This window comes from Saccopteryx bilineata, chromosome 1, assembly GCF_036850765.1.
Source record: "Saccopteryx bilineata isolate mSacBil1 chromosome 1, mSacBil1_pri_phased_curated, whole genome shotgun sequence".
In the NCBI taxonomy this organism is placed as follows: Eukaryota; Metazoa; Chordata; class Mammalia; order Chiroptera; family Emballonuridae; genus Saccopteryx; species Saccopteryx bilineata.
In genome coordinates this window covers 14,587,365-14,614,644 of record NC_089490.1, presented here as the reverse complement: position 1 = coordinate 14,614,644, position 27,280 = coordinate 14,587,365, and the positions used below count along the sequence as shown (strand labels likewise).

At 51.8% G+C, this 27,280-nt stretch overlaps 2 protein-coding genes across 5 annotated transcripts in view; both read right to left on the bottom strand.

The window, feature by feature from the left end:
* The window catches only part of RAB44 (RAB44, member RAS oncogene family), a 35,053-nt gene extending 32,969 nt beyond the window's left edge, over positions 1–2,084 (bottom strand). The window contains exon 1 of the mRNA XM_066252920.1: positions 1,984–2,084. The gene's annotated coding sequence lies outside the window, so the exon portion shown is untranslated. The remainder of the gene's footprint in view (positions 1–1,983) is intronic.
* Positions 2,085–14,780: 12,696 nt separating this feature from the next.
* On the bottom strand, positions 14,781–23,172 carry CDKN1A (cyclin dependent kinase inhibitor 1A). 4 transcript variants are annotated; one of them, XM_066238747.1, is made up of 4 exons: positions 23,059–23,172; positions 21,260–21,411; positions 18,336–18,782; positions 14,781–16,348 (listed from the first exon to the last, which is right to left on the bottom strand). In XM_066238747.1, exons 3-4 carry the CDS (start codon positions 18,769–18,771, stop codon positions 16,299–16,301), a joined length of 486 nt encoding a protein of 161 aa, XP_066094844.1. In that variant the 5' UTR covers positions 18,772–18,782; positions 21,260–21,411; positions 23,059–23,172; the 3' UTR covers positions 14,781–16,298. The 4 variants fall into 4 exon arrangements, with proteins under 4 accessions (XP_066094844.1, XP_066094572.1, XP_066094665.1 ...); XM_066238475.1 differs by lacking the exon at positions 23,059–23,172 and adding an exon at positions 22,577–22,743; XM_066238568.1 differs by lacking the exon at positions 21,260–21,411 and having other exon boundaries at positions 23,059–23,156.
* Between the last annotated feature and the right edge of the window lie 4,108 nt (positions 23,173–27,280).

Genomic DNA, 27,280 nt, shown 5'->3' with positions numbered 1-27,280 from the left:
CTTGACAGATGAGGAGACTGAGGGAGGAATGGAGGGAGGGAGACTCCCAGCCTCAGAGACCTGCCCCGGCCGTGGCGTCAGTAGCAGAACCAGCACCAGATCTATGCCCCTGGTTGGTCAGGGATGGACTTCCCCAAGACCACTTCCTGGAGAGGCACCTTCCTGGTGGCAGGAAGTCTGTCTGTGGCTCACAGGCACCCCGCGGAGCCGCCGCGGCTGGGACCAGAGCTCCATGGAGGAGGCCAGAGGGGGCAGGCTGTGCTCTGGGTGTGACTCTTGGAAACTCAAGTTTCACATGCACTTCCGTCGATGGAGATAACACACTGGGCAGCAAGATAAGACGCCCATTGCGGAAGTTTCTAGAACCTAAGTGCTGGGGGAAGAGGCGACTGTGATGTGGGTGGTCCATGCTGCCTGTCAGGCTCCCGTAAGTCAGGGCACTTACAGAGTCCCGAAATAACTCCCCTGTGACCTATCCCAGGACAGGGGGTGAGCTGACTGTCCCTGTGGGGGGGTCCAGGGCTGCGCCTCCCCCGCCCATTCTCAGCGGCTGTTTTGTAAAAAAGAAGCACCCAGCCCCCACTCTGCCGTGGCCTCAGCATCAGCCCTCTGAGCCTGTCAGAGGCCACCGGGGGCCTCCTCCTTGCCCGTCAGGAGGCCCGGGGCAGAAAGGCATGCCATTCAGAGACAGTGGGGACGACCTTCAGCCAGTCCTCACACAGGTGTGCATGCGTGAGCACGCTCACACTCACACACTTCCACCCCCCCAGCCAGTGTCCACTGACCAGCCCTTGCCTGCCACTGCCTCGTGGCCAGCTCTCTCAAAGCCCATGAGCGGGGGTGTCTGTCACTGAATCACTCAGAGCAGTGGTCCTCAACCTTTTTTGGGCCACGGACCGGTTTAATGTCAGAAAATATTTTCACGGACCGGCCTTTAGGGTGGGACAGATAAATATATCAAGAGTGAGTCTTAGACCAGGGGTCCCCAGACTTTTTACACAGGGGGTCAGTTCACTGTCCCTAAGACCGTTGGAGGGCCGGACTATAAAAAAAACTATGGACAAATCCCTATGCACACTGCACATATCTTATTTTAAAGTAAAAAACCAAAACGGGAACAAATACAATATTTAAAATAAAGAACAAGTAAATTTAAATCAACAAACTGACCAGTATTTCCATGGGAACTAGGCTCCTCTCACTGACCACCAATGAAAGAGGTGCCCCTTCCAGAAGTGTGGCAGGGGCCAGATAAATGGCCTCAGGGGGCCACATGTGGCCCGCGGGCCGTAGTTTGGGGACCCCGTCTTAGACGGATGTAACAGAGGGAATCTGGTCATTTTTTTAAAATAAAACATCATTCAGACTTAAATATAAATAAAACAGAAATAATGTAAGTTATGTATTCTTTCTCTGCGGACCGGTACCAAATGGCCCACGGACCAATACCGGTCCACGGCCCGGGGGTTGGGGACCACTGACTCAGAGCACATGCCTTAGAGTCAGCCAGCAGGGGCACCTTTGTGTCCCCCTTCCTGGATCGTGGCTACCTCCCACCCTTACCAGTCAGCAGCCCCCTCGTGACCAGGGCCACACAGACGCTCACCCCCACGCCACGACTCCCTCTCCTCACATCCCTCGCCCAAGAAATCATATGAAGTATGAAGCCCAACTTGAGAGCACATGAGCTCGGCTCCCAGGCAGCTCTAGGGACCGGCTCCCTGCTGGGGGATCCTCAGGGGAGTGGGCACCGGGCTTTCGGTCAAGGAGTGGACGGCTGTATAAGGACAGGGCAGAGATGGCGGGTGCCGTAGGGCCTCCCCAACTCCGTCACTCTCTCACCGCAGGGGTGAGGGGCTGGGTCTGTTCTCATCCCCACCTTCCCTCAATAACGGTCAATAATCACAATGGCCAGAGAACCCAAACTGCCCAAGTTCATGGGTCTGACAGCCCACATCTCGTGCCTTGTTCTGGTCTACTCACCTCTCTTCCCCTCGCTAACTTGATAGAGAAACCGAGACTCTGGGAAGCCAGGTGACTTGTCCAAGGTCACATAACCATCTAAGGGCAGGAAACCGACCCCAGTCCCCTGCCCAGGTGCACTCCGTTAGACCATGCAGAGCACCCCGACTTCATGAGAAAAGAGGACTTCTGCACTCCTGGCAGGGGAGCTGGATGGCTCCCCCATCCTCACCCTTCCAAAGATAAGAGGTCTGGTGGCAACTCAGGGGAGGCTCCTACCTCTCGAAGACTCTCGGTGGCGCGTGCAGCCCAGGCCTCCTGGACCTGCCGGAGGAGCCTGCCAGCTCTGGAACTGTTAACAGTCTTGTCTCTTGCTTAATCGCTCTTCCGTTCCCCCACGAGCCAATCTCCTGTTAATTTCTGAGACTTCCTGTAGAAGTGCCCACTGGTTATCCTTTCACAATCTTCCTGCTTCTCATGAGGCCCCCCTTGCCCTAGAGCCCTGGAACCGGGAGAATGCTGGAGCCTGGAGGGCAGTCCGGTTAAGCAGAGGCTCAGAACGGTGAGCTGGACTGCCTGAGGTCACCCAGTCCTCAGTGGCAAAGCCAGAAATTGGACCCTACTCTCCGGTTGCCACGGTGATGCCATGCCTTATCTCAGCCAGAGTGTTGATGGACACAGTTATGGCTAACGCTGGCTGTAAAACTTCACACCATGCCTTACCTCAAGCCCTCACGCTCAGGCAGTGTCTGAGAGTATATTTTACATCTACAGTTAGAGGCTTAAATCTAAGTTATCTCTTAAAGAATAGTCTAACCCAATACCAAAATATATTCTAGAGCTGCAACTACCAGAACAGTGTGGTACTGCAGCATGAGTATAAATGAATGACCCAATGGTACAGAATAAAGAATAGATAGGAATAAACTCAAATGTACACATGGGAATTCAGTGTATAATAAAAGTAGCATTTCAGATCAATGAGAAAGGTGGTTCATTCAATAAACCATTGGGAGAATGGGTTAGGTATTTTCAAAGAACAAAGTTAGAGCTCTAATTCTAAAATAATTTCATATGGATCAAGAATTTAAGCTTTGGCCCTGGCCGGTTGGCTCAGCGGTAGAGAGTCGGCCTGGCGTGCGGGGGACCCGGGTTCGATTCCCGGCCAGGGCACACAGGAGAGGCGCCCATTTGCTTCTCCACCCCCCCCCCTTCCTCTCTGTCTCTCTCTTCCCCTCCCGCAGCCAAGGCTCCATTGGAGCAAAGATGGCCTGGGCGCTGGGGATGGCTCCTTGGCCTCTGCCCCAGGCGCTAGAGTGGCTCTGGTTGCGGCAGAGCGACGCGCCCCGGAGGGGCAGAGCATCGCCCCCTGGTGGGCAGAGCATCGCCCCTGGTGGGCGTGCCGGGTGGATCCCGGTCGGGCGCATGCGGGAGTCTGTCTGACTGTCTCTCCCCGTTTCCAGCTTCAGAAAAATACAAAAAAAAGAAAAAAGAAAAAAAAAAAAAGAATTTAAGCTTTAAAAAAAGCATACAATTGTCCCTGGCCTGTTGACTCAGTAAACAGAACATTGGCCCGATGTACAAAAGTCCCGGGTTTGATACCCGGTCAGGGCACACATGAGAAGCGACCATCTGCTTCTCTTCTCCTCCCTCTCCCCCTTCTCTCTCTCTTCCCCTCCCGCAGTCAGTGGCTCGATTGGTTGAGTGTCATCCCCAGGCCCTAAGGATAGGTGGATTCCAGTCAGGGTGCCTGTGAAGTCAATCTCTCTACCTCCCCTCTTCTCACTTAAAAAAAAACCCATACAATTATGTTGTTTGGTATTTATGTCAAAATAATTGAGGGAGGGGGAATGGATAGTGCGTAGATGAAATAATACTGGCCCCAGCCCTGTTCTGATCACTGTTGGAGTTGGTGGGAAACTGCTGGCTCATTCTGTTCTTCTCTCTACTTTTGTGTATGTGTGAACAAATGCCCTACGGAATCATGGGATAATTTTCAAATAATCTTAGAGCAGACAAAGCCTTGCCAAGCATATCACAAAGCATTTGAAGCTATAAAAGATTGAAACATTTGACTATGTAGAAAATTTAAAATAATAAAATGACTAGCAAAAAAAAAGTCAACATTGACAAATCAAAAGGCAAACTGGAAAAAAAAATAATACATCACAGAAAATAAACTAACTTCTTCCATATATCAAGAGTTCCTACAAATCAGTGATTCGTTAGAGAAATTGGTACCATGTGTGAATAAGCAATTCATGGGGGAAAATATCAATTGCTTTTAAACACATGAAAAATGTTTATCTTGACTCATAATAAAAGAAACAAAAAATAAACTAAGATATTATTTAAGCCTTTGCTGGATAGCTGGGTTGGTTAGAGCAGGGGTAGTCAACCTTTTTATACCTACTGCCCATTTTTGTATCTCTGTTAGTAGTAAAATTTTCTAACCACCCACCGGTTCCACAGTAATGGTGATTTATAAAGTAGGGAAGTCACTTTACTTTATAAAATTTATAAAGCAGAGTTACAGCAAGTTAAAGCATATAATAATAATTACTTACCAGTACTTTATGTCGGATTTTCGCTAAGTTTGGCAGAATAAATCTTTATAAAACAACTTACTATAGTTAAATCTGTCTTTTTATTTATACTTTGGTTGCTCCGCTACCACCCACCATGAAAGCTGGAACGTCCACTAGTGGGCAGTAGGGACCAGGTTGACTACCACTGGGTTAGAGCATCATCCCAAGGTGCAGAGATTGCCAGTTCAATCCCCAGTCAGGGCACTTACAGGAGCAGATCCATGTTCCTGTGTCTGTCTGTCTGTCTCTCTCTCTCTCTCTTAAATCAATACAATAAACATTAAAAAAACAAAAACGGTATGACTTAAGTTATCCAATTGGTAAAACTTTAAAAAAATGTTATGTAAAGGATGTAGGGAATCACTATCACACGTCGTTGATAAGAACATAAACTGGTATGTCTTTCATGAAAAGAAATGTGCTAGGATCTACCAACATCTAAAATATCAAAGTTTTTTACTCAGCAATTTCTCCTCTCGTCACTTGTCCTACAGGTGAGGTACAAAATGACCAGCTGAAAGGGTATTCATTGCAGCGTGGTCTTAGTAGCAAAGGATTGGAAACAACCTAAATTTTCATCAACAGGGAACTGGTCAGATAAGCTCGGTATGTGCGTACAGTGGCCTACTGTGCAGCTGGGAAGAACATGAGAAAGACCCACGCGGGCCCAACAGAATGACCCTCAAAATACGTTGTTGAATGAGAAGAGAAAGGTGCGGAACAGTGAGTGCAGTACCCCTGCATGACAAGAAGTGTATGTGTGTGGATGACATTTATGCTCTAGAGATGCACATACATACATTCATATGTGTTTGTAAACATATAGAATAGTCCTGACAGCACCATAGACAGACAACAGAGGGCCGGTGAGGTGTGGGGAAGTAGGAGAGGAAAAGGGGGCAGATGCTGATAGGCGGAGACGACGTGGTTGGTGAACACACAATACAGTATACAGATGATGTATTATAGAACGGTGCACCTGAAACCGATATAGTTTTATTAACTAATGTCACCCGAATAGTTTCAATTAAAAAAGAAAAGAAAAGAAATTTTCTGCTCTGGCTGGGTAGCTCACTTGGTTAGAGCACTGTCGTGATACACCAAGGTTGCAGGTTCGATCCCCAGTCAGGGCACATACAAGAATCAGCCAATGAATGCATCAAGAAGTAAAACAATAAATTGATCTTTCTCTGTCTTTTTCTCTCCCTTTCCTCTCTCTCTTTCTCTAGAATAAATAAACAATATATATATATATATTTAAAGAAATTTTCTGATAGAACATACAAGAATATACTGGTAGAAGCTGGGTTGAAAAGAAGTGTTGGGACGAAAGAGGGAGGTTTCTGTCTCACTGTTGTTGTTTTTGAACCATCTTTATACATTACTTACCCATTCAAAAATCTATTTACGAATAATCTGTAGATATCCAGAGAGAGAATGATGAAGGAATCAGTAAAATGTGAATATTTGAGCCCTATTGATAAAGAATATATGGGAGCTGTATAGTAATTGTTGTATAATAATTGTTGCAGCTTTTCTGTATGTCTGAATTGATTTCAAAGCAAAAAAGTTTTCAAAATTAATAAATTTAATTTCTAAATAAATACATATTCTCACAACCAACCATCCTTTTATCTCCTTTTTACCACTGAGGAAATTAACACTCTGAGAAGTTTCTGTGGCTTTACTGAAGTAAATAAGGCATTCATTTACTTTATTTTATTTTTTTGTATTTTTCCAAAGTTAGAAGCGGGGAGGCAGACTCCCGCATGCGCCCCATTGGGATCCACCCAGCATGCCCACCAGGGGGCGATGCTCTGCCCATCTGGGGCGTCGCTCTGTTGCGGGGGGAGCCATTAAAGCACCTGAGGCAGAAGCCATGGAGCCATCCTCAGCACCGGGCCAACTTTGCTCCAATGGAGCCTTGGCTGCAGGAGGGGAAGAGAGACAGAGAGAGGAGAGGGGGAGGGGTGGAGAAGCAGGTGGGTACTTCACCTGTGTGCCCTGGTTGGGAATCGAACCCGGGACTTCTACACACCAGGCCAACGCTCTACCGCTGAGTCAACCAGCCAGGTCTATTTTTTTATGCAACAAATATTAATTGGGGACCTAATAGGTGCCAGACTCTGTGCTAGGCACTGGGGATACACAAGTGAAAATAAAATAGAAAAAAAACCCAACAACCGAACACAATATAATGTGTGGCAGCAATAAGTGCTATGTAGGAAAGCTAAGCAGAGGGGGTGGTCAAGGGAGATCTGCCTGAGGAGGTGATATTGAAATAGAGTATGTAAGGAAGACAGCCTGGAAGAAGAGTGTTCAGGGAGGGGAAACAGTGAGTGCAAAGGCCCTGAGGCAGGCACATGCTTTGTGAACATGAGGAACCGTGAGGAGACCAGTGTGGCTGGAGCAAGTCACAGAGGGAAGAGTGGAGATGAGGTCAGAGATAGCAGACAGCACAACCTATATGTAGGTCACGTGGGACCTGGTTTTACTTTCAGTGACATGGAAGCCGTTGGAGGGTGAGGTGATCCAACACAGGTGTGAAAAGAATCCCTCCGGCAGCTTTCACTGTGGAGGACAGACTGTACCAGGTGAAGACAGAAGCAGGGAGACCAGTGAGGAGGCTGCTGAAATAATCCAGATGAGTGGTGACTCGGGCCAGGAGGGCAGCGGTGGAGGTGATGAGAGAGGGGACTGAACTCTGGATGTATTCTGAAAGTAGGGCCAACAGTGTTTGCCGCTGGATTTGGGCAAGTGCAACAAATCCAGGAACTGTTGCTCTCCATTGGGGGACTCTCTCTGCTTCTCTTCGAACAGCATGAGCTTAGATTTTTAAGATCCAGTCCCCAAGATCTCAAGGCAGCCCAGCTCACTTGCCCTTACCCCTCACCCTATCCTCCACCCGCACTGACACGGAAAAGGTGGGGGTCACAGCCCTGGAGTGCTCAACCCAACCTCATCCTCTACACCCGTCCCAGGGGAGAAACCGGCCCCTGAGCCAATTGGCAGGTGGATATAACATAGTAGTAAGAAAAAAGTTAGATCCAGGCCTTTTAGGGAACAGTAGAGTTAATTTTAAAATATAATATCACTGTACTTAAAAACACTGAGCTCAGAAATGACGTTTTACAAAAAGTGAATTAGTGAACAAAGATCAAAGACAGTGAGACCATTTTATGAAATGGGAAAGTTCAGGCACTCACAGATTTTCGATTCCCAGGTGCTTAAATTCACTTCACGGTCTAGTAAACCCTGAAGCAAGATACTCTCTGTTCTGGAGTGCAGTGGCAAGAGCTGAGTTCAGACTGGGAGACCTGGGTCCCCTGCCTCCAGCTGCTGGCTCTGAACCGTGGGAGGAGGTGAGGAGGGCCGGCGATGGGTGCAGCTGAAACCAGGCTCTGTCTTAGAGTTCCACTTACACTGCACGCTTTCCATAAGACTGAGAAAACCTGTCCCACCGAGGACTGCAGAGGGGTGCAGAAGATAACCTCCCCTGCAAGCCTCCTCTTAGAACTGTCACTGTGGTGGTGGCTGGGCGAGGCACTTCCCCTTTCTGGTTTATTTAGCAGTCAGTGTGACCTGGGTCACCAGGCAGGGTATCCTGGCTCCCCACCACTTCCTAGGGGGCATGACCTCAGGCAGCTGGCTTTGGAACCCCAGTTTGCCCACCCCGTCTCTAGAGGCCGAGGTATGAAGGCCCAAGCTATACCAAAAATAACAATCATTACAAAGATGCCCTTCACAATGACATCTCCCTGAGCACCCCAGGGATAACACATTTTCACCTTAGGCGGCCAGGCGTTGCTTGTCCAGGGAGTTAACTGGAAGCCCACCTCTAGCCCCCTACCCTAAGGTGTCATCGTAGGTGGGGGGGCCTGTACAGTCCAGGGCCGTGTCCATGGAAGAAAGCGTCCTTGCTGCGTCTCTGCAACTGGATGGGAGCAGCAGCATGGTGCAGGAGGGCCTCCACAGGTGCTGGGCCCCGCCCCTGTCCGGGGTTCCATCCAGCAAGGTGCCCCCCTCTCATCTCAGTCCCTGCTTCAAGAATCCATTACACCGCTCAGTGATCAGTCCACAACAGACAGCCCAGCTGTCTGTGCAAACCACCAAGGTAAAGGTTCATTATAGGCAACTAGCCATACAGCTCTTTGATAACAAACCTCACTGCCTTTCCATAAACACACTGTCCATTGACACAAGCCCTACCCAAACCCCCCAGCAAGCTCACAGGGCCTGGCAGGGTCAAACACATTCAAGTATTGTGCCGCTGTACAAGCACCTATTATCTTTTTTTTTTTTTTTTTTTTTTTGTATTTTTCTGAAGCTGGAAACGGGGAGAGACAGTCAGACAGACTCCTGCATGAGCCCGACCGGGATCCACCCGATACGCCCACCAGGGGGTGACACTCTGCCCCTCCGGGCGTCGCCCTGTGGTGACCAGAGCCACTCTAGCACCTGGGGCAGAGGCCAAGGAGCCATCCCCAGCGCCCGGGCCATCTTTGCTCCAATGGAGCCTTGGCTGCGGGAGGGGAAGAGAGAGACAGAGAGGAAAGAGAGGGGCAGGGGTGGAGAAGCAGATGGGCGCTTTTCCTGTGTGCCATGGCTGGGAATCGAACCCGGGACTTCTGCACGCCAGGCCATCGCTCTACCATTGAGCCAACCGGCCAGGGCCGCACCTATTATCTTTTAAGGCCAACACCTACTGCTCATTAAAAGGGGACCAGTGGATTGCCAATTTCACATGGGGCCTACGGCCCCTGCCCATCCCCATTGGACAGGTCCCTCGGCCTTCCCCCTATTCAAACTGTAACAACAGATCCTGGGGATCCTCCTCTCCCTCAGCTGTCTCCAACAAGTAATCTTGCAATCATGCAACCCAAACACCAGCCATTTTCTTGGTAGCTGCTGGGGCCACCCACTTCCCCTACTTTTTCAACAGCTGGAACCTCTGCTGTGGTTTAAGCTGCTGCCAAAGCTCTAACAGAACTCTATTAGACCTGACATCTAATTTCTCCCTATCTGCCCTGGCCACGATCAAATCGACCCACACCTGTGTTCGGGTAACCTTTACAGGCCCATTTCTCTTGTTAGCTGGAGTTGAGGGGGGGGGCAGCACAGGCAGCAGTCACACAGCCTTATGGTTTCATGCTGCCTCTACCTCCCCCAAATCTGCTACCCTCTGTGTAACAGCACTGATGGGCTGCCCCACATAGGGGCTCAAGATAGCCACTAGTGACCCAAAAAGGGCTGGTGGGGTGCTACAGAGAATAAGGTCCCTCATCCCTGCTGTAAATACTTCCTCATCTGGCCCAGGAGACCTCAGGTTGAAAGCAGCATTCTTCATACCTAGTTCCCAGAGGACCTGCTGAAGCTCATTATACAACTGCCACTGACTCACTGCCCCTGGCACGTCTCCAGCATTCTGTCAGACTTTACAAATGACAGCCACCACCCATTCTAATAGGGTATAGTTGTCACGGCAGTTCTGAAGACGCCATCTCAAGGAGGAGTGCATGGTAATGGCTTCTAGTTTCTCCATCTCTGTTCCGGAGAGCATGATGCCATCCACCACCACCACCCCCCCCCCTATGTCCCACAGCCGCAGCAACCAAGCTGCCAGGGACTCAGTTTCTGCCTGAATTTCTCCCCTAACTCCATCAGCTCTGTCTGGGTGGAGGGTGGGACCACAGAGAGCTCAGCCACTGGCGGAGGAGGTTGTGCCTGCCCCTGAGGCACTTTTGGCTGCTGGGTTTTTTACCTTCTGGGTGATCACTGGCTGGGCTCTGAATCTGCCGAGGGCAGTTTCAGCCTGAACCACCTCCTCCTCAGAGAAGGGGGAGTTGGAAACACCTACAACCGCTGACTCAGAGTCCCTCTGCCGGCACAGATGCAGCTCCTTCTTCAGCGACTGCTTTGGCTCTTGCGGCTGCTGGCTCTCAGCCTGAAGCTGAAACTCGAGCTCTTGAACCTACAGCTGTGTCTCTGACAACACGCCTGTGCCAGCATTCGGCTTCTAGGATAAACTGGAGTTCTCAAGTTTGGGTGCCTCTCTCAGAGTTTTCATTTTCTTCTCGCCAGGCTGTAAAAAAAACACCCATCCCATGGAACTACAAGTTCTAGAATGGCTGCCCCTCTAATTCCACCCTTTAAGGGTGTTGGCCGCTCTAGACCCACCTGATCCAAATCCTTCCCACTATGCCAGATGTAATACCAGTGGCCGAGGCCAGGCAGGTTCACTCTGTATTTGGGCAGAGAGTGCGGAGCCCGAAAGCGTTGAGCCATTCCCATTTAACAGATTCTCACAATGGTGGACGAACCAACAGGCAGAGGAAACCGCTTCTCACGGCAGCAGGCGAACGAACAGCAAAACGGCCCCTCACAGTGGCGGGCAAGCAATCCACAGCCTTCTCTGAGGGCAAGCACCCATAGCCTTACAGAAGCTACACACACATGGCCCTGCCACGTGCTCACACACTAAGCATGCAAAATGCAAGTGAGCCGGCCTAACACAGCTGTTTTCCCTACAGGGGACATATGGATCCCGCCCAGGCTCATCTCAGAACCACTCTGCTGTTATGTCCTAGCCCCTCAGTGCACATTGGGGCGGATAGATGTAGCAGCTGGCAGAACTCTCATACTGCTTCCCTAATCTATAAAAGCCATTACGGAAAGAAGGACCAAGTAGAAATCTCTAAAATTGTTCCACTAGTCAAAAGAGTAACCCAGAAGCAATACCACACGTCCCCAGTGGCATTGTGGAGATCAGCCCCACTCTCAAAGGATGCAGGGTGGGTGGCCTCATCATATCCCCACGCAGCCCGCCCCATACTGCTCCTGCAACACCCAAATGAAGCATGACTACTGATGGCAACCCACGTGGGAGCTCTAATTGCAGCCAGTGTGTCACATATAAATTTGCTAGAATAGTCTGCACAGCCTCTGACTGTAAGAAGCTAATAATATGGCCAATGCACTCTTTCCAATTTACATCGGGCAAGGGAGATATCATGTCAGTGAAGTTTTTTTTTTTTATTATTATTATTTTTTACAGAGACAGAGAGTGAGTCAGAGAGAGGGATAGACAGGGACAGACAGACAGGAATGGAGAGAGATGAGAAGCATCAATCATTAGTTTTTCATTGCACCTTAGTTGTTCATTGATTGCTTTCTCATATGTGCCTTGACCACGGGCCTTCAGCAGACGGAGTAATAACCCCTTGTTGGACCCAGCGACCTTGGTTCAAGCTGGTAGGCTTTTGCTCAAACCAGATGAGCCCATGCCCAAGCTGGGGACCTCGGGGTCTTGAACCTGGGTCCTCTGCATCCCAAACCGACGCTCTATCCACTGCGCCACCACCTGGTCTGGCGTCAGTGAAGTTTTAAGTGGTCAATGAACTGGGGCACATGAGATGTTCCTCCATGGGAAAAGACCAGTTATTACACTGAAGACATCCTACCACTAAGAGGCATAGCACTGGGTGGGCCTGTATGGATTTGGGAGGCCATGTCTTAATGCTCCAGCCCATTTGTTGGATGACTTGGGAAGTTACCATGTTTGAGTGGAGTCCAGAGCGAAAGAGGGCTCTGTGATGGGCCCAAGCTATAGGACAAGCATTGGGAAATACTACCCAGCATATCCCATAGTGCTTGAAATATCCTTGAGAGATAACTAAACAGGGTGAAGTCTCTGGAAAGCCCCCATGGGACAGCCTCACCTCAGACCCCTAGGGTTTGGGAGCAAAGCCATGCTCTGTACAGCAGAGAATGATTCAACATTTGAAAAGTAGTTCATCCTGCCAGATAGTTTGATTGGTTAGAACATCATGCCAAAGCACAGAGGTTGCCGGTTCGATCCTCGGTCAGGGCACATACAGTAACAGACAGATCAATGTTCCTGCCTCTCTCCCACTCTCTCCCTTCTGCTCTCTAAAATCAATAAAATAAAATAAAATAAAATAAAATAAAATAAAATAAAATAAAATAAAATAAAATAAAATAAAACAAAAAAGAATGAATATGTGGTTTTTTAAAAAAACCTGGAATGCTCAGGTTGCCAGTTGGAAACCCCGGGCTTGCCTGGTCAAGGCACATGCGAGAAGCAACTACTGTAAGTTGATGCTTCCTGCTCCTCCCCAACCCTGTTTCTCTCTCTCTCTCTCTCTCTCTCTAAAATCAATAAATAAAAAATCTTTTGCCCTGGCCGGTTGGCTCAGCGGTAGAGTGTCGACCTGGAGTGCAGGGGACCCGGGTTCGATTCCCAGCCAGGGCACATAGGAGAGGCGCCCATTTGCTTCTCCACCCCCCCCTTCCTTCCTCTCTGTCTCTCTCTTCCCCTCCCTCAGCCAAGGCTCCATAGGAGCAAAGATGGCCTGGGCGCTGGGGATGGCTCCTTGGCCTCTGCCCCAGGCGCTAGAGTGGCTCTGGTCGCGGCAGAGCAATGCCCCAGAGGGGCAGAGCGTCGCCCCTGGTGGGCGTGCCGGGTGGATCCCAGTCGGGCGCATGCGGGAGTCTGTCTGACTGTCTCTCCCCGTTTCCAGCTTCAGAAAAATACAAAAAAAAAAAAAATACAAAAAAAAATATTTTAAAAAATTAAAAAATAGCCTGACCAGGCGGTAATACAGTGAATAGAGCATCAGACTGAGACACAGAGGACCCAGGTTCGAAACCCTGAGGTTGCCGGCTTGAGTGTGGGCTCACCAGCTTGAGCGCAGGGTCACTGGCTTGAGTGTGGGATCATAGACATGACCCCATGGTCACTGGCTTGAGCCCAAAGGTCGCTGGCTTGAAGCCCAAAGTTGCTGATTTGAGCCCAAGGTCACTAGCTTGAGCAAGCGGTTACTTGCTCTGCTGTAGTCCCTCGGTCAAGGCACATATGAGAAAGCAATCAACGAATAACTAAGGAGCCACAATGAAGAACTGATGCTTCTCATCTCTCTCCCTTCCTATCTGTCTATCCCTATCTGTCCCTCTCTCTCTCTCTATCTCTGTTACACACACAAAATTAAAAAATAATACTCAGTTTTTGCCTTTAAAAAAAATACTTCTTGGCCAAAATGCAGAATTGGGAGCATATAAATTGTTGGGGGGTTTTGTTTGTTTGTTTATTTTGTTTTGTTTTTTGTATTTTTCTGAAGCTAGAAACGGGGAGAGACAGTCAGACAGACTCCCGCATGCGCCCGACCGGGATCCACCCGGCACACCCACCAGGGGGCGACGCTCTGCCCCTCCGGGGCGTCGCTCTGTTGCGACCAGAGCCACTCTAGCACCTGGGACAGAGGCCAAGGAGCCATCCCCAGCGTCCGGGCCATCTTTGCTCCAATGGAGCCTTGGCTGCGGGAGGGGAAGAGAGAGACAGAGAGGAAGGAGAGGGGGAGGGGTGTAGAAGCAGATAGGTGCTTCTCCTGTGTGCCCTGGCCGGGAATCAAACCCAGGACTTCTGCAAGCCAGGCCGACGCTCTACCACTGAGCCAACCGGCCAGGGCCAGCATATAAACTGTTTTAAGCCACAAAGTTGTGGGGTGGTTAATTATGAATAGATCATCAGAACATGAGTGTAACAATATTTTTTTTAATGTTGTATAGTATTCCACTATATAAAGATACACAAGTGACAGATCTACTCTTCCGTTATGAACATTTAGGTTGCTTCCAGTTTGGGTCTGTTGAGAACAATGCTACAATGAACATGCCTTTTGGTGGCAACCTGTGCTCATTTCTCTTGAGAACACACACAGGAATAGAATTCCTGGGTCATGAGGTAAGCAGGAAGGGAGGTATCTTTATAAGATATTGTCAGTTTTCCAAAGTAGTTGAAATGTATTTCCACCAGCAAGGTATGAGAGTTCCAGTTGCTCCATACCCTTATCAACACTTTGCATTGTCAACCGTTTTCATCTTACTTGTTCTGGTGGGAGCTTAGTGGTACCTTATTGTGCTTTTCATTTGCATTTCCCTGATGAGTCACAGTGTCAAACTACAATATGTTCTCTACATATTGTAATGAGACCACGCAACCAAGCAAAATATTGATAGTGGTGATCTTTGCAGAGGCGTTTTGACTTACTGTTTTTATTTTGTTCTTGTGTGTTTTTTGCCTCATGGTCCTTCTAAGTTTGTTTGCTCAGCTTTTTGCATTTTTTAAATTCAAATGCTTACTTTTTAAATTAACAAAAACAACCATAAAAAGCTCTGCCTACTTTTACTTTAAAAAAAAAATAACAAGGTATATTTACAAGTAAAGTCACCAAGAGAAATTTATTAAGCACCTGCTGTATACTCAGCACTGGGGTATGTGTGTGTTGGGGGGGGTTGTGAAGGACACAGAGCAATCAGGACGTGGTCCCTGCCCTTGAGAGGTGTACAGTCTAGGTAAAGACAGGAGAACGAAGACGTACAACACAGGGAGCCAGGAGGGAACAGTCCGGGCCAGGATGTTACAGGAGCTGGAAGGTGTTCGGGGCAGACCCACTAAGTGCTTCGGTGCCTCCCTCTAAGGAGCTCCAAGTTCAGTGCCAGGAAAGACAGCTCACAACTCCCAGGCCCGTGTCAGCCCACTCGGCCAGCCTGATCCGAGGCTTTGCCTACTCCCACCATTGAAAACACCCGACTCCCTTGTTCGGAGGCTTTTCAAAGTGCAATGAAATGGGGGGAAGGGCGGGGCAAATGGGGAAGGATTCCGGGATGGGTTCCAGGGGCCAGTGTCACACCCTCCCTCCTAGAGAACTCTGCTCCCCCCCCCACATCCCCCCTCCAGAGAGATCCCCACTCGGGGGGGCCTGTCCCACCACCCGGGACCCCTACCCCCAGAGCTGAGAGGAGGGGGCGCGCGCTGTTCCAGCGGCCTGAGGTAGAACCAGGAACCTACTCCCAGTGCGCCCTTTTCCTGCCCGTCCACGGAGTTGGGAGGCACGCACCCCAGGGCGACCGCCCCGGGCTGAGGGAGGATGTGGAAGAGGGGAGAGGCGCCAAGGGAGACTTGAGAGCCCAGCTGGAAAAGGGGGGTGTCCGGGACTCCTAGAAAAGTCCTGGTGAAACCAACAGAGTGGAAGCCAAAGCCCATGGCTGGCTCCCCGACGGCCATGGGGGAGGGGGGGGACGGGAGGCAGGTGGTTTGCTCAGGGACCTTCCCTTCCCGATGCCCTCCAGCACAGAGTGGGGTATCAGGGCCAAGAGGGTGCCAGTCCCCTGCTCTGTTCCAGGCTGTGTCCACTTCCAAGTCACCCTGCCCGACCTTAGAGGAGGCGAAGGGACTTCAAAGTTTGGATGATACCCCCCCACACTCTGCTAGTTTCCCCTGGTCAAAGTGCTATCTCTTCTCAAATGATAAGGAATTTGGGTCTGACAATGAAGCAGGGGTCTCTTGTCTCACACCATCTGCGAAGACAGCAAACAGAGGGAGCCACGCCCCTCCATAGAGCACCACCCAGCCGGGGAGGGGCACGACAGCCCCACCTTACTCTGGGAGAGAAGGAGGACGTTTTAAATAACGGTTTGTAGAATAAAAATACCTGGCAATCTAATAAGCCTGCCTGCCGTCTAATGTTTTCTTTAAATAATTCTAATGCCAGCGGCCGGCAAGGGTAGGAGGGTGGTGGGTGAGCAGGTTATGTACATGAGGAGGAGTTTAAATTAAAACAGACATAATAATTAAAACACACAAACAGAAGGACTGAGATAGAAGATGTAGAGAGGGCCGGCGGGCCCCACCCTCCGGGGTTCCAGGAGCAAGAGGCTTCCAGCGGGCGGTCAGGGCCTCCTCTTGGAGAAGATCAGCCGGCGTTTGGAGTGATAGAAGTCTGAGGAGAGAGAACAGACGTTAGCCGGGCCAGGAGGACGCCTGGCAGGGAGCTGGCCAGCCCAGGTGCACTGCGGAGGGGCCCGGGACCTCTCCCCCTCGCTAGGGCTAAAAGGGCCCATTGCCAAGTACAGGGAAGTGCTCTGGCAACCTTCCACGCCCATCTCCCGGGGTGTTTGCAGGGCATCCCGTTTCACAGATGTGACTGATAATGGGACCCACATCCCTGCGCCCGCTCTAACCCAAGCTGCCCAGTACCGTAGCCACCAGTCCTATGGAGTCATGTAAATGAACTAAAATCACATCAAATAAAAATTCACTTCCTTAGTCCCACCAGCCACATGTCGAGTACCCAGCAGCTCCATGTGGCTGGTGTGCTCACTGTGAGCCCGCATCACAGCAGAGTTCTGTCCAACCGCACTGCCCTAAGGATACCATTAGCTCCGCCACGAAAGGTGTTCAGCACCATGCCCGGGCCAACACATGCTAGCTATTATTACTATGCTTATTGTTAGTTCTGATCCGGCTACAAGTCTGCTGTGAGATTCTTAGCTACACCTCACGGAGCCTCAGTTTCCTCACCTGTAAATGAGGGTGACGCCGCTATGCTGCTCTATGGATTAGATGGAATGCTCCCTATAAAGGTCTTGGTCTAGCTCCTGGCCTAGGAAGTGCTCAGATGTCAGTATCACTCATTCATTATTTATCAAGCACCTACTATGTGCCAGACACCATTCTAGGTGCTAAGGATTCAACAATGAACACGAGTTATACAAACAGAGCCCTGTCTCGTGGAGATAATATCCTGGTGGGGAGATAGACAGTATCAAGATGAGGAAGTAGCTGCTGACAGTAAAAAGTATCAAAACGGGCAGAGCTGGCCCTGGCCGGTTGGCTCAGTGGTAGAGTGTCGGCCTGGCGTGCAGAAGTCCCGGGTTCGATTCCCGGCCAGGGCACAAAGGAGAAGCGCCCATCTGCTTCTCCACCCCTCCCCCTCTCCTTCCTCTCTGTCTCTCTCTTCCCCTCCCGCAGCCAAGGCTCCATTGGAGCAAAGATGGCCCGGGCGCTGGGGATGGCTCCTTGGCCTCTGCCCCAGGTGCTAGAGTGGCTCTGGTCACAACAGAGCGACGCCCCGGAGGGGTAGAGCTCGCCCCCTGGTGGGCAGAGCGTGGCCCCTGGTGGGCGTGCCGGGTGGATCCCGGTCAGGTGCATGCGGGAGTCTGTCTGACTGTCTCTCCCCGTTTCCAGCTTCAGAAAAATACAAAAAAACAAACAAACAAAAAAACGGGCAGAGGGACAGGAAGAGTGTGTGCGTGTGTGTGTGTGTGTGTGTGTGTGTGTGTGAGAGAGAGAGAGAGAGAGAGAGAGAGAGATGGGGGAAGGGAGTTAAATTTGGATAGGGCAGCCAGGAAATTATTATCATCATCAGTTTTCTCTTCATTCCAAATTCACTGCATGACCTTAGGAAAATCATTCTACCTCTCTGAATCTTGTTTCCATGCCTATAAGAGGGTGGCGGGCCCTGGCTGGTTGGCTCCGTGGACAGAGCATCAGCTCGGCCTGCGTACATCGCAGGTTTGATCCCTGGCCAGGGCACACATGAGAAGTGACCATCTGCTTCTCTTTCCCTTTCTCTCCCCCTTCTCTCTCTCTTTCCCTCCTGCCAGTTTCCTCGGTTGGTCGAGTGTCAGACTCAGGTGCCTGCCGGTGGATCCAGTTGGGGCGCAGGCAGGGGTCTATTTCCCTTCCTTTCACTTAAAAAAAAAAAAGGTGGCAAGAATGACTTATGGATTGCTATACAGACTAAATGAAATGACAGCTATTGTAGTTGGTCTTAGCTGCAGGCTTGCTGTATGACCTCAGGCAACTTCCCCTCTCTGGGCCTGTGTCCCCTCCTAATGAACAAGCTGGACCAGACGGTTTAGCCCTCACAGCGTGAGCTCTGAGTCTTGGTCCCTTGCAGTGACATTCCCCGCATTTGCCCTCACCTGTCATGCTGGTCTGCCGCCGTTTTCTGCCCTGAGAGGTGCTAGGGGACCCCTCAGGTGGCTCAGGGGAGCGAGGCACAAGGGTGCAGGACAGTGACAGGTCCACGTGGTCCTCCTGCGTTGTCCCCTGCAGCAGAGCAGGTGAGCCGCTGGGCCGCTTGCTTCCTCCCAGGCTGTCCTGGGCCCCCCGGGGCCCCGAGGACAGGTAGAGCTTGGGGAAGCCCAGGCCCCGCACGCGCTCCCAGGCGAAGTCGCCCTCCAGCGGTGTCTCAGTGACAAAGTCAAAGTTCCACCGCTCACGGGCCTCCTGCACGCAGCTGGCCATTAGCGCATCACAGTCTCGCTGCAGCTGCTCACTGTCCACTGGGCCGAAGAGGCGACGGCAGGCCTTGCTGCCGCGGGGAATGGGGTGGGCATCCCGGGGCGGCTCCGACATGGCACCTGCAGCTGAGACACAAGGAAGACCCCGGTCACTCGGGAGAAACCGAACCTTCCCCTACCAGGCCAGGCTCTGCTAGGGTGAGGTGTTCCTACTAGAACAGGAGAGGGGAGAGCGTCCAAGAACGGCTTCCAGCTGATTTTCCACCACCTTCTTCCCATGGGGCCCCCAACCTCCCACCCACAGACACTGCGTGGGGGCAGAGCTCAGCCCACACGACACCCAAGGTGACTGGCAGAGCAAGCAGATGAAGGGCAAGCTATGTCAACAAAGTTTATTGCAATAGCCAGGATCAGGGGTCTGTTTACCATCAGGTATTATCAGTTAAAATAAATTTACTTTCCTCCCCCATGAGGTGTCTCTCCTGGGTGCGAATGCCCCAAGTACGTGTGAATTGCAAGTCCAGCAGTTTCCCATGCTTGGCCAGGAGGTCAGTGCCCAAATGAATGGGCAGGCTGAATTCCCTACTCAGGTGCCCATGTGGGGTAACCCTGCTCTAACATAAAAGTACCCTGGACTTTTGGGTAGAAACACCTGGAATCTAGGCCTACTTTTGCTGCTGACTATAGACTTTAAAAAGTCACTTAATGTTTCTGGGCCTCAGTTTTCTGGTCTGTAAAATGGGGTTTTGTGACAGTTTCAAGAGCATGGTTTTCGAAGCATGATCAAGCCATCGATCGGTCAGGGAGTCCCTCTAGGCAAGGCAGCTGAAGCAGAATTGACAGGCTGTATCTTGCGGTTAAGAGGGGTTGGACTGCCTGGGTTGGAATCCAGGCTCTGCTGGTTGACCCTGGACAAGTGGTTTAACTTCTCTGGACACTATTTTTCCTTGTCTATAAAATGGAGACAAGAATTGTAAATGTCTCGGAGGACAGATGTGAAGATTAGCTGCGTAGGGAATGTGCTTAGAGCAGCAGCACCTGGTATATAGAAAAAAGTGCTTAGAAAACAGAAGTATTATTGTTCTCTTTGCCTTCAGTTCTGGCTGAGCCCCCCCCCCCCTCCAGACAGCAGCTGACAGGTGCTGTAGGCTGAGGGCCTTTCACAAGGATGTCATCAGGCAAGTGGGCTGGGTGGGGCTCAGGAGGAGCTGGGCAGGGCAGGGCAGAGCCATGGTTTCTCCCAGGCTGAGCCACATCCTGCCGGGCCCACCTGGTGATCTACAGTCTAGACAGCCTTGAAGCCCCTGCCCCATGTTGCCTGCATCCAAGGAACCCGTTTGGCAGGCAAAGAAAACGAAAGGCAGCCAGGTTCCTCTCCTCCCACTTCAGGAAAGGGAGAGCCAGGGGCGCCATGGCAGCGACCAGCCCCGCTCTGGCCTGACTCCAGGGCTCAGCAGACGCTCGACACTGGCAGGGACTGGGCTTTTCTGGGACAAGTCCTGATTTGCAGGTTCTGAGGGTGCTCTGCAGAGGGATCTCCTGGGGCAGGAAGCCCTGGACCCCATGACACACCTACCACTCAGCCTTCCACCTCTCACAGTAAGTGCAGTCCACATCACAGCTGAAGGGGAGGGGAGGGACTGAGAAACCTCAGATCAAGTTTAAAGGGCAGGAGTTCACAGAGATATGATACTTGCCCCCAAACCATAGGGCTAAAAAAGATCAAAGGCCACTGCCCCATAGAGGAGTTACATACTGCAGAGCCTTCAAATAATTTTTACTGGCTGTCTTCAGGCAAAGATTAAAATTTACATATATACATTTTTATGTACCAGGGCTGTTCTAAGAAGTTCACAATATTAATTTTCCTAACAAACAGGTATATTAGCTCTCTCTTTCTCTCGCTTTTTAACAGAAGAGGCAACCAAGGCTCAGAGCAGTTAAGTAACTCCCCCAAGGTCACACAGCTCACACATACACATGCAGGATTTGAACCCAGGTCTACTTGCCCTGAGTTCTGTACTCTGGTGTTGAACTCTACTCCCTCACTAATTTTAAGGTTTCCAAACCAGAAAGGCCTATCAGAATCACTTGGGGAACTTTATCAAAACGTAGATCAATAGATCCATTCCTCCCCAGACCAACTTGATTCAAATTGAAGGGAATTTAAGCAAGTATTTGGCAGTTCCCCAGATGGGCGTACAAGAGGGGACACACAGGATGCTGAAATGGACATTCTAGGTCTCAGTGCCTCCCAGCACAAGAAAGCTGGATATTCCTTGGCTTCTAGGAGCTGAAGATGGGGCTGGAATTCAGGCCGGGACCATCTCTCCTTATACTACCCTTTCCTTTATGGCTCTCATCCGGGACCCATCAACATCTGCTCTTGAGCACGTTATCATAATTCCCAGCTCAGAAGACGGTCACAAACACAAACCCTTGTTTTGCAAACAAGTAACAGAATAGCTTTTTTCTTTGGCCTTCCTGCTTCAGACTTCAATCAATTTTAATTCCCAAGTAAATAGGAAGCACTCAGTAAACACTGTTGAACCAATGGAGTGCTCTTCTTAGTGGGAGTTGGAGGGCAGGGGGCGGGGAGCGACCTGGGATGAGCCCAGGCGCAGCGGCGGGAAGCAAGGCGGGTGAAGCCGCGTTCCGCTGGAAGGCATGTGCGCTGTTCACGTCGGGGCCGGAAGGGGGTGCTAGTCTCCAGGAAATCACACGCGAGTGGGAGGTGCGTGGGCAGAGCCTCGGACTGCAGGAGGGAGTTGTGATGAGTCAGTTCCTGCAAAGTACTCGCTGCCCGCCAAAACTTAGCTTCCACTCCCGCTGCGCGTCACTCTCAGCTGGGGAGGGGGGGACAGGGAGGGGACCGGGGCCGTGAACACGTCACACTGACCCAGCCCCGCCACTGTTGGGAAACCGCGCGCTCTCGCGCCATCTCTGTCTCACACACACACAGACACACACACACACACACACCCGCACGCACACACTCGCGCACGCACAGGCGCTCGGGGATCTGGTCCCTCCACCTTATCTCCACGCCCAAAGCACGGGATGAGTCAGATCCCCGGAAAATAAAAATAGACGGGAGCAAAGATAACAAAACCGCTCGAAAACCCTCCCCGAAACGCGACACGGAGGGCGGGCGCTGCCTGGACGCCCTAACGTGCCAAACAAACCCAGTTCCAAGATTTTTTTTTTTTTTTTTCCGAAGGAGGAGGGCGCAGTGTCCCCGAGGGCCCGCGACTGGGCGGCGGCACCCCAAGGGCGAGTCGCCCTCCTTCTCGGCTCAGCCCTGCCGTCCTCGGAAAGGGGATTCTGGACTGGGTTCGGGGCGCCCCAAGCCCCCGGATACTGCGGACAAAGGCCCGCAGCAGCGTCGCGCCCCGCGAAGCCTCACCCCTCCAAGTTGCGACCCCACCCCACCTCCCACCGGGCGCGGACCGCACGCCCCGTCGCTGCGCGGGGCGGGAATCCTCTACGCCCCGAAGCCGGTCGCCCCGACCGGAGGGCACGCTGGGCTGGGGTCTTCGAGAGGTGGGTGGGACTCCAGCGCTTCCCGACCTGACAGGCGACTGCGAGCCCACCCAGCGCGAGGCCGTGGCTCTGGGTACGCGGGGTGGGACCGGACACCCGTTACTGGACCTCCCGGTGTCCCGGCTTCCCTGGGAACACTTTGTGCCAGCCAAATAGGTCACTGTACTGATGGGGGTGGGGGTGGACGACAACAGAGATCTCGGAGGACCAAGGAAGGGGACCTCTGGGGCGCCACTGTCCCGCAGCCCGGGCGGTGTTCTGACCTCACCCAGCCCGTTCCCTGGGGTCTCCTTGTCACCATGAGTCACCTCCTCGCTGGCCCTTAAGGGTCATGTCCCGGCGTGTTCCCGAGAGCTGGGGGCACAGCCCGCGCTCACCTTAGCGTCCAGCCGGGTGGCGTCGGGGCCCCAGACCTCAGAGATCTGGGCGCGGGCGGATCCGCGAGCGGCCGGCCCGGGAGCGGATCCCAGATGAACCTGCTGCTCTGGGCGTCCCGCCCCTCCGCCTCCTCCGTGGACAGCGGCTTCATCCCCACGCCGCGAGCCAGCCTCGCCCCATCCACGCCTTCCTCGCCACAACCACGTTTCACCCGGACGGGATCGTGGCAAGGGATCCCTGGTCGCCCTGTCCCTCTCCCCGCCCGTGTCTCCGGCACATCCCAACTCTTGTCACACGCGCACTTCCAGACATCCATGAGAACAAAACCGAGACCCACGCACTGATCCACGCACGTCATTCACCTGTGGACACAGCACACACGCCCGCGACACCCACACGCCCGCGGACACACTCGGACACGCTCGGCTCAGCTCCCAGCCGCCAGCCCGGGGTCCGTCCTTGCTGGCCACCGCTCCCTCACCTCTGAGGGTCTCTGTGCGTCGGCGAATCCGCGACCAGCTCCAGCTCTCCAAGCCACCGACTCGGGTGCCGCCGATCGCACCGCCCTTTTATGTTTCTGATTTTGGAGGCGGAACCGCCTTCTCAGCTCACAGAGCCTGGGACCGCCCTCCCCCGGGACACCGGCCCCTCCTCCGCACCAGGCTGTGCCCGAGGTCCTGGGATACCAGCCTCGCGTCCTGCAGTACCGAGGTTTCCTCCTCCCCGCACCGCGCCTCCGGGTCGCGCGCTTGAACACCCCACCACCACCACCGAGAACTGAGCCACAAGTATGGGCTCTCCGCTTGGGGAGTAAATTGGCACTCCGCAGGAGGGATAGCGCTGTTAGGATAAGCCCCTTTTCTGGCTGTGAAAAGATCACAAAGAGTGGCATTAATAATAAATTAAAATCCACAAATAACAATAATTACCTGGCTTTGCAATTCCCAGAAAAGCCCCACATGACACCACCATTATTGCAACGTATCCCTCACTAGACCACCTCTCCCCAAGCCCCGGGGGCACCCAGACACCCCAACAAAGCTTGCAGCAGATGCGGTCCCCTTTAGTTCACAGACGGGGCCCACAGAACGAAGGGATGCAGAGTTGTTGCTTGGCACTGCCTCCAGAAAGGACGAAACTGCGGACGCTTCTCAGAAAGGAGAATCCTGGTCTCCAGGGAGAAATCGTGCATTGAACAAACCTCCCTGCACCTTGCTCCTCACTCCCTACTCCCACCTCTCTCAGCTCAGCGGAAGAAACCTGTGTGGTGGCCACAGGTTTGATGGCTAGGAAGAGAAGGACTTGGAGAATGGGCTATCTCCTGAATATACCCCACACAGCCCCCGGACACTGCCAGGGAAACTGAGGCTCGGAGAAGTTCAGTGACCTTACTCAGAGCACGCAGCCAACAGATGGCCATGGCTGGAGCACAAGCGTTTTGATTCCCACCCAGAGCTCTGTGCTTGTTGCCCTATTTCGGAGGCTTGAGAATGAGGGGAACACTCAGGACCCCTCATTTCCAGGCAGCCTAAGGAGGTGATGCTGATGAATAACAATTCTGGAAACGTCCTCTAGTGCATCTAACAGATACAGAAGCAAGCCAAGTGCCTGTCTGTTCCCACCAACCTCCACACCCCGAGCCCACCCTGGACCCCACCTTTGTCCCCTTCCTTCACCTAAAACATTTGCAGTTTCTGCTTTTAAAAAGAAATTGCTGAGAACAGTGTAAATCTGAACAGAAATCCCACTAAAAATAGACTCCAGGCTGAGAGCAGCCACATTAATTGACGTCTAAGGGCTGTTCACTGTCTGGAAATCTCTGCCCGGACATGCCCAGTCTTCTTCCTCTAACACAGCTGACCTCGAGGGAGGACAAAAATCCTTCTTCCCCCTTTGCCCGCCCCCCAACACACACAGCCCCGCACCACCCGAGACTGGGTTGTCAAAAGGCCAACAGAAGACAGGCACATCCTCCTGCTGCCTTGAATACCCCGGGCTCTCAGGCATTTCAAATAGACTTGACATTGTCTGACTGTTTACTTTGGGGGAATTTTTTTTAATGAAGGCTTGTATTGAACTACTTACAGTTTCATGGCACAGAGTCTCACAATGAAATAATTCTTTTGTTGCTGTTGTTGTTGTTGGGAACCACCCGCACAACAGAATTCAACAATATTTATAAAGCACCTACTAAGTGTCTCCAACCATACACCTGAATGCGTAGCCAGGCATGTTGGTAAAGAAGGACTTCTTGGCCCTGGCTGGTTGGCTCAGTGGTAGAGCGTCGGCCTGGTGTGCGGGAGTCCTGGGTTCGATTCCTGGCCAGGGCACACAGGAGAAGCGCCCATCTGCTTCTCCACCCCTCCCCCTCTCCTTCCTCTCTTTCTCTCTCTTCCCCTCCTGCAGCCAAGGCTCCATTGGAGCAAAGTTGGCCCCGGGCGCTGGGGATGGCTCTGTGGCCTCTGCCTCAGGTGCTAGAATGGCTCTGGTTGCAACAGAGCGACGCCCCGGAGGGGCAGAGCATTGCCCCCTGGTGGGCGTGTCAGGTGGATCCCGGTGGGGCATATGCGGGAGTCTGTCTGACTGCCTCCCCATTTCCAACTTCAGAAAAATACAAAAAAAAAAAAAAGGACTTCTTTATGAAGGGCAAAGGGGCAAGTTGTAAGAAGTCGTACAGGAGATCTGACTCCCATGCACACATGCACACATACACACACAGGTGTGTGCACACAACAGATCTCAGGCCAGTCTCAAGAGATATGCTGAAAACCACATATTCTATTCAGAATAAATCAGACCAAGGTCTTCCTGGGGTCTCTGGGGGGGAGGGTCTCCTGTCTCCTACTATCCTCTTCTTCCTCCACCCCCCAAAGCAGGCAGCCCCAAAGACAAAATAGCCATTGGCTTCTTCTATGCCAGGTCTCGACATGCTGGGACATGTTCCTGAGGGCCAGTCGCCGGTCAGGGCCACAGCCTCTGCCTGGGCATGCTCCCAGGAAGCAGGCGGCTCAGGGCTGGAGCGAGGCTCAGCCTAGGGGACAAGACAGTCCAGATCAGCCCCCACCTGGGAGGGAGGGGAGGATGGAAAGAAAAAGTGGAAAGCTCAAGCCTCAAAAAGGAGGATGTGAGGAGGACTCAATGGTAGCTGCAGGAACTTCCCAAGAAGAGAGAGGAAGTTCTGGAGACAATGTCGCCATTTCTCAGAAAAGACTCGGAGAGTCCCAAATTGGGGCAGTTGGCTTTCAGAGGAATTTACCTCCACACTGGCTCCCAAGAAGTGAGACCCCAGAAAAGAGGCAGAACAGAGATATTACATTACTAACCAGAAGAAGCCCTACTTTTTTTTTTTTAAGGAAGAATGAGATTGGGAGTCCCAACCCTGACCACTGGGGACATGACCCAGCCAGGACAAAGATCAAGACTGACCATACAGAGAGGCAGAGAAATCGGTGACAGAATTTGTGCTACACGAACACTTCTAGCCAGCGTCCCTATGCTGGAAATTTCACTTTGCCTAAGCCTGAAATTTCACCATGAGAAATTCATTCCTTTGGCACAATTCTGCTTTTTATTAAATATGATCACTTAGGCAAAGTGCTTAGCACAGTGTCTGGCACATAGAAATCACTCTATGAATATTAACTGTTATTACTGATCTACCAGTACCTCCAACAAAGGCAGCCATTGAAACTGAGTCATCATTTGCACTTTGGTGCTATCTTGGGTAGGTTTCTCAGAAGGCACACTCTGAAGTGGAGCTTTGCTTGAAGGCCGTTTCTTGGGGAGTGCATGCACAACTGATCCTTGTGGAGAGAGACAGGTATAAAGGAAGCAGGATTGGCCTGAGACGGAGGCCGGACCCCGGAAAGGGTCCTCAGGTAACTCCATAGGGAGCTCTGGAGCCAGGCTGGTCCTGCAGAGTCCCCTGAATTGAAGCCAGGGAAGGGGAACAGGGCCTCATCCCCCTGCTTCCTCTAGTCATTGGGATGTGGCTCCCCTGGAGTGGGGGGGGGGGGCGCTAATGACCTTGGGCAAGACAGCTCCCTTATCTGTGGCTGGTTCCTAAAAAAAAAGGACTCAGGTGTAAGCATTAGCAGTCAACACTCCCAACAGCCAGCAGGGAGAATGAGTGTGTGAGTTCTGCAGAGGGTTCTGGGGTGCGGGATGTGAAGAAGCTGATCAGATCATTGAGGGCATGAGGAAATACAGTGAATATGGGCCAGTGGAGGAGTGAAGGGTTTGCACATATTACTTCCTCTTCCTGAAACGACTGACCAGCTTTTTTCTTTTTCCACTGGTTGAACTCCTATTGATCCTTCATGGCCCAACTTACATGACCCTCTGGAGGAGGCCTTCTCAGAGCTTCTTCTGGCTCCTAGAGCTCCTGGTGAGCAATCCACTCCACTGGGCTTTGCCGGCCTGCTTGGTGTATGTGCCTACTGCATCACCTGAGCTGGGAACCTGGAGGGGACGAGCCCATATTAATTCATCTTTGTACCTTTGAGGCCTAGCGGCTTCAGCTGGAGCTCAGTGAATGTTTATAGAAGGGCCATTTTCAGCCTGGACTCTGAGCTTAGGCTTCTCTGCCTTTACAAATTCTCCTGACACCTTTCTCTCCTATCCTGACCTTTCCACTCCTACCTCGAAGTAAACACGCCCTAGAATTTTACATTGAACTTTTCTTTGTTTCCAATCGTTTTATC

What these genes read in the sequence shown, in the direction of transcription:
- CDKN1A (XM_066238475.1), bottom strand. Translation starts at nt 22,728, where the DNA reads ATGAAGCCGCTGTCCACGGAGGAGGCGGAGGGGCGGGACGCCCAGAGC. An exon ending in CCACCCGGCTGGACGCTAAG is followed by an intron (nt 21,412 to 22,576) that starts GTGAGCGCGGGC and finishes TCCCTCCTGCAG; the next exon opens with TCCGAGGCTCTGCCCACGCA. An exon ending in TGCGCCTGGGCTCATCCCAG is followed by an intron (nt 18,783 to 21,259) that starts GTCGCTCCCCGC and finishes CTTGTGTCTCAG; the next exon opens with CTGCAGGTGCCATGTCGGAG.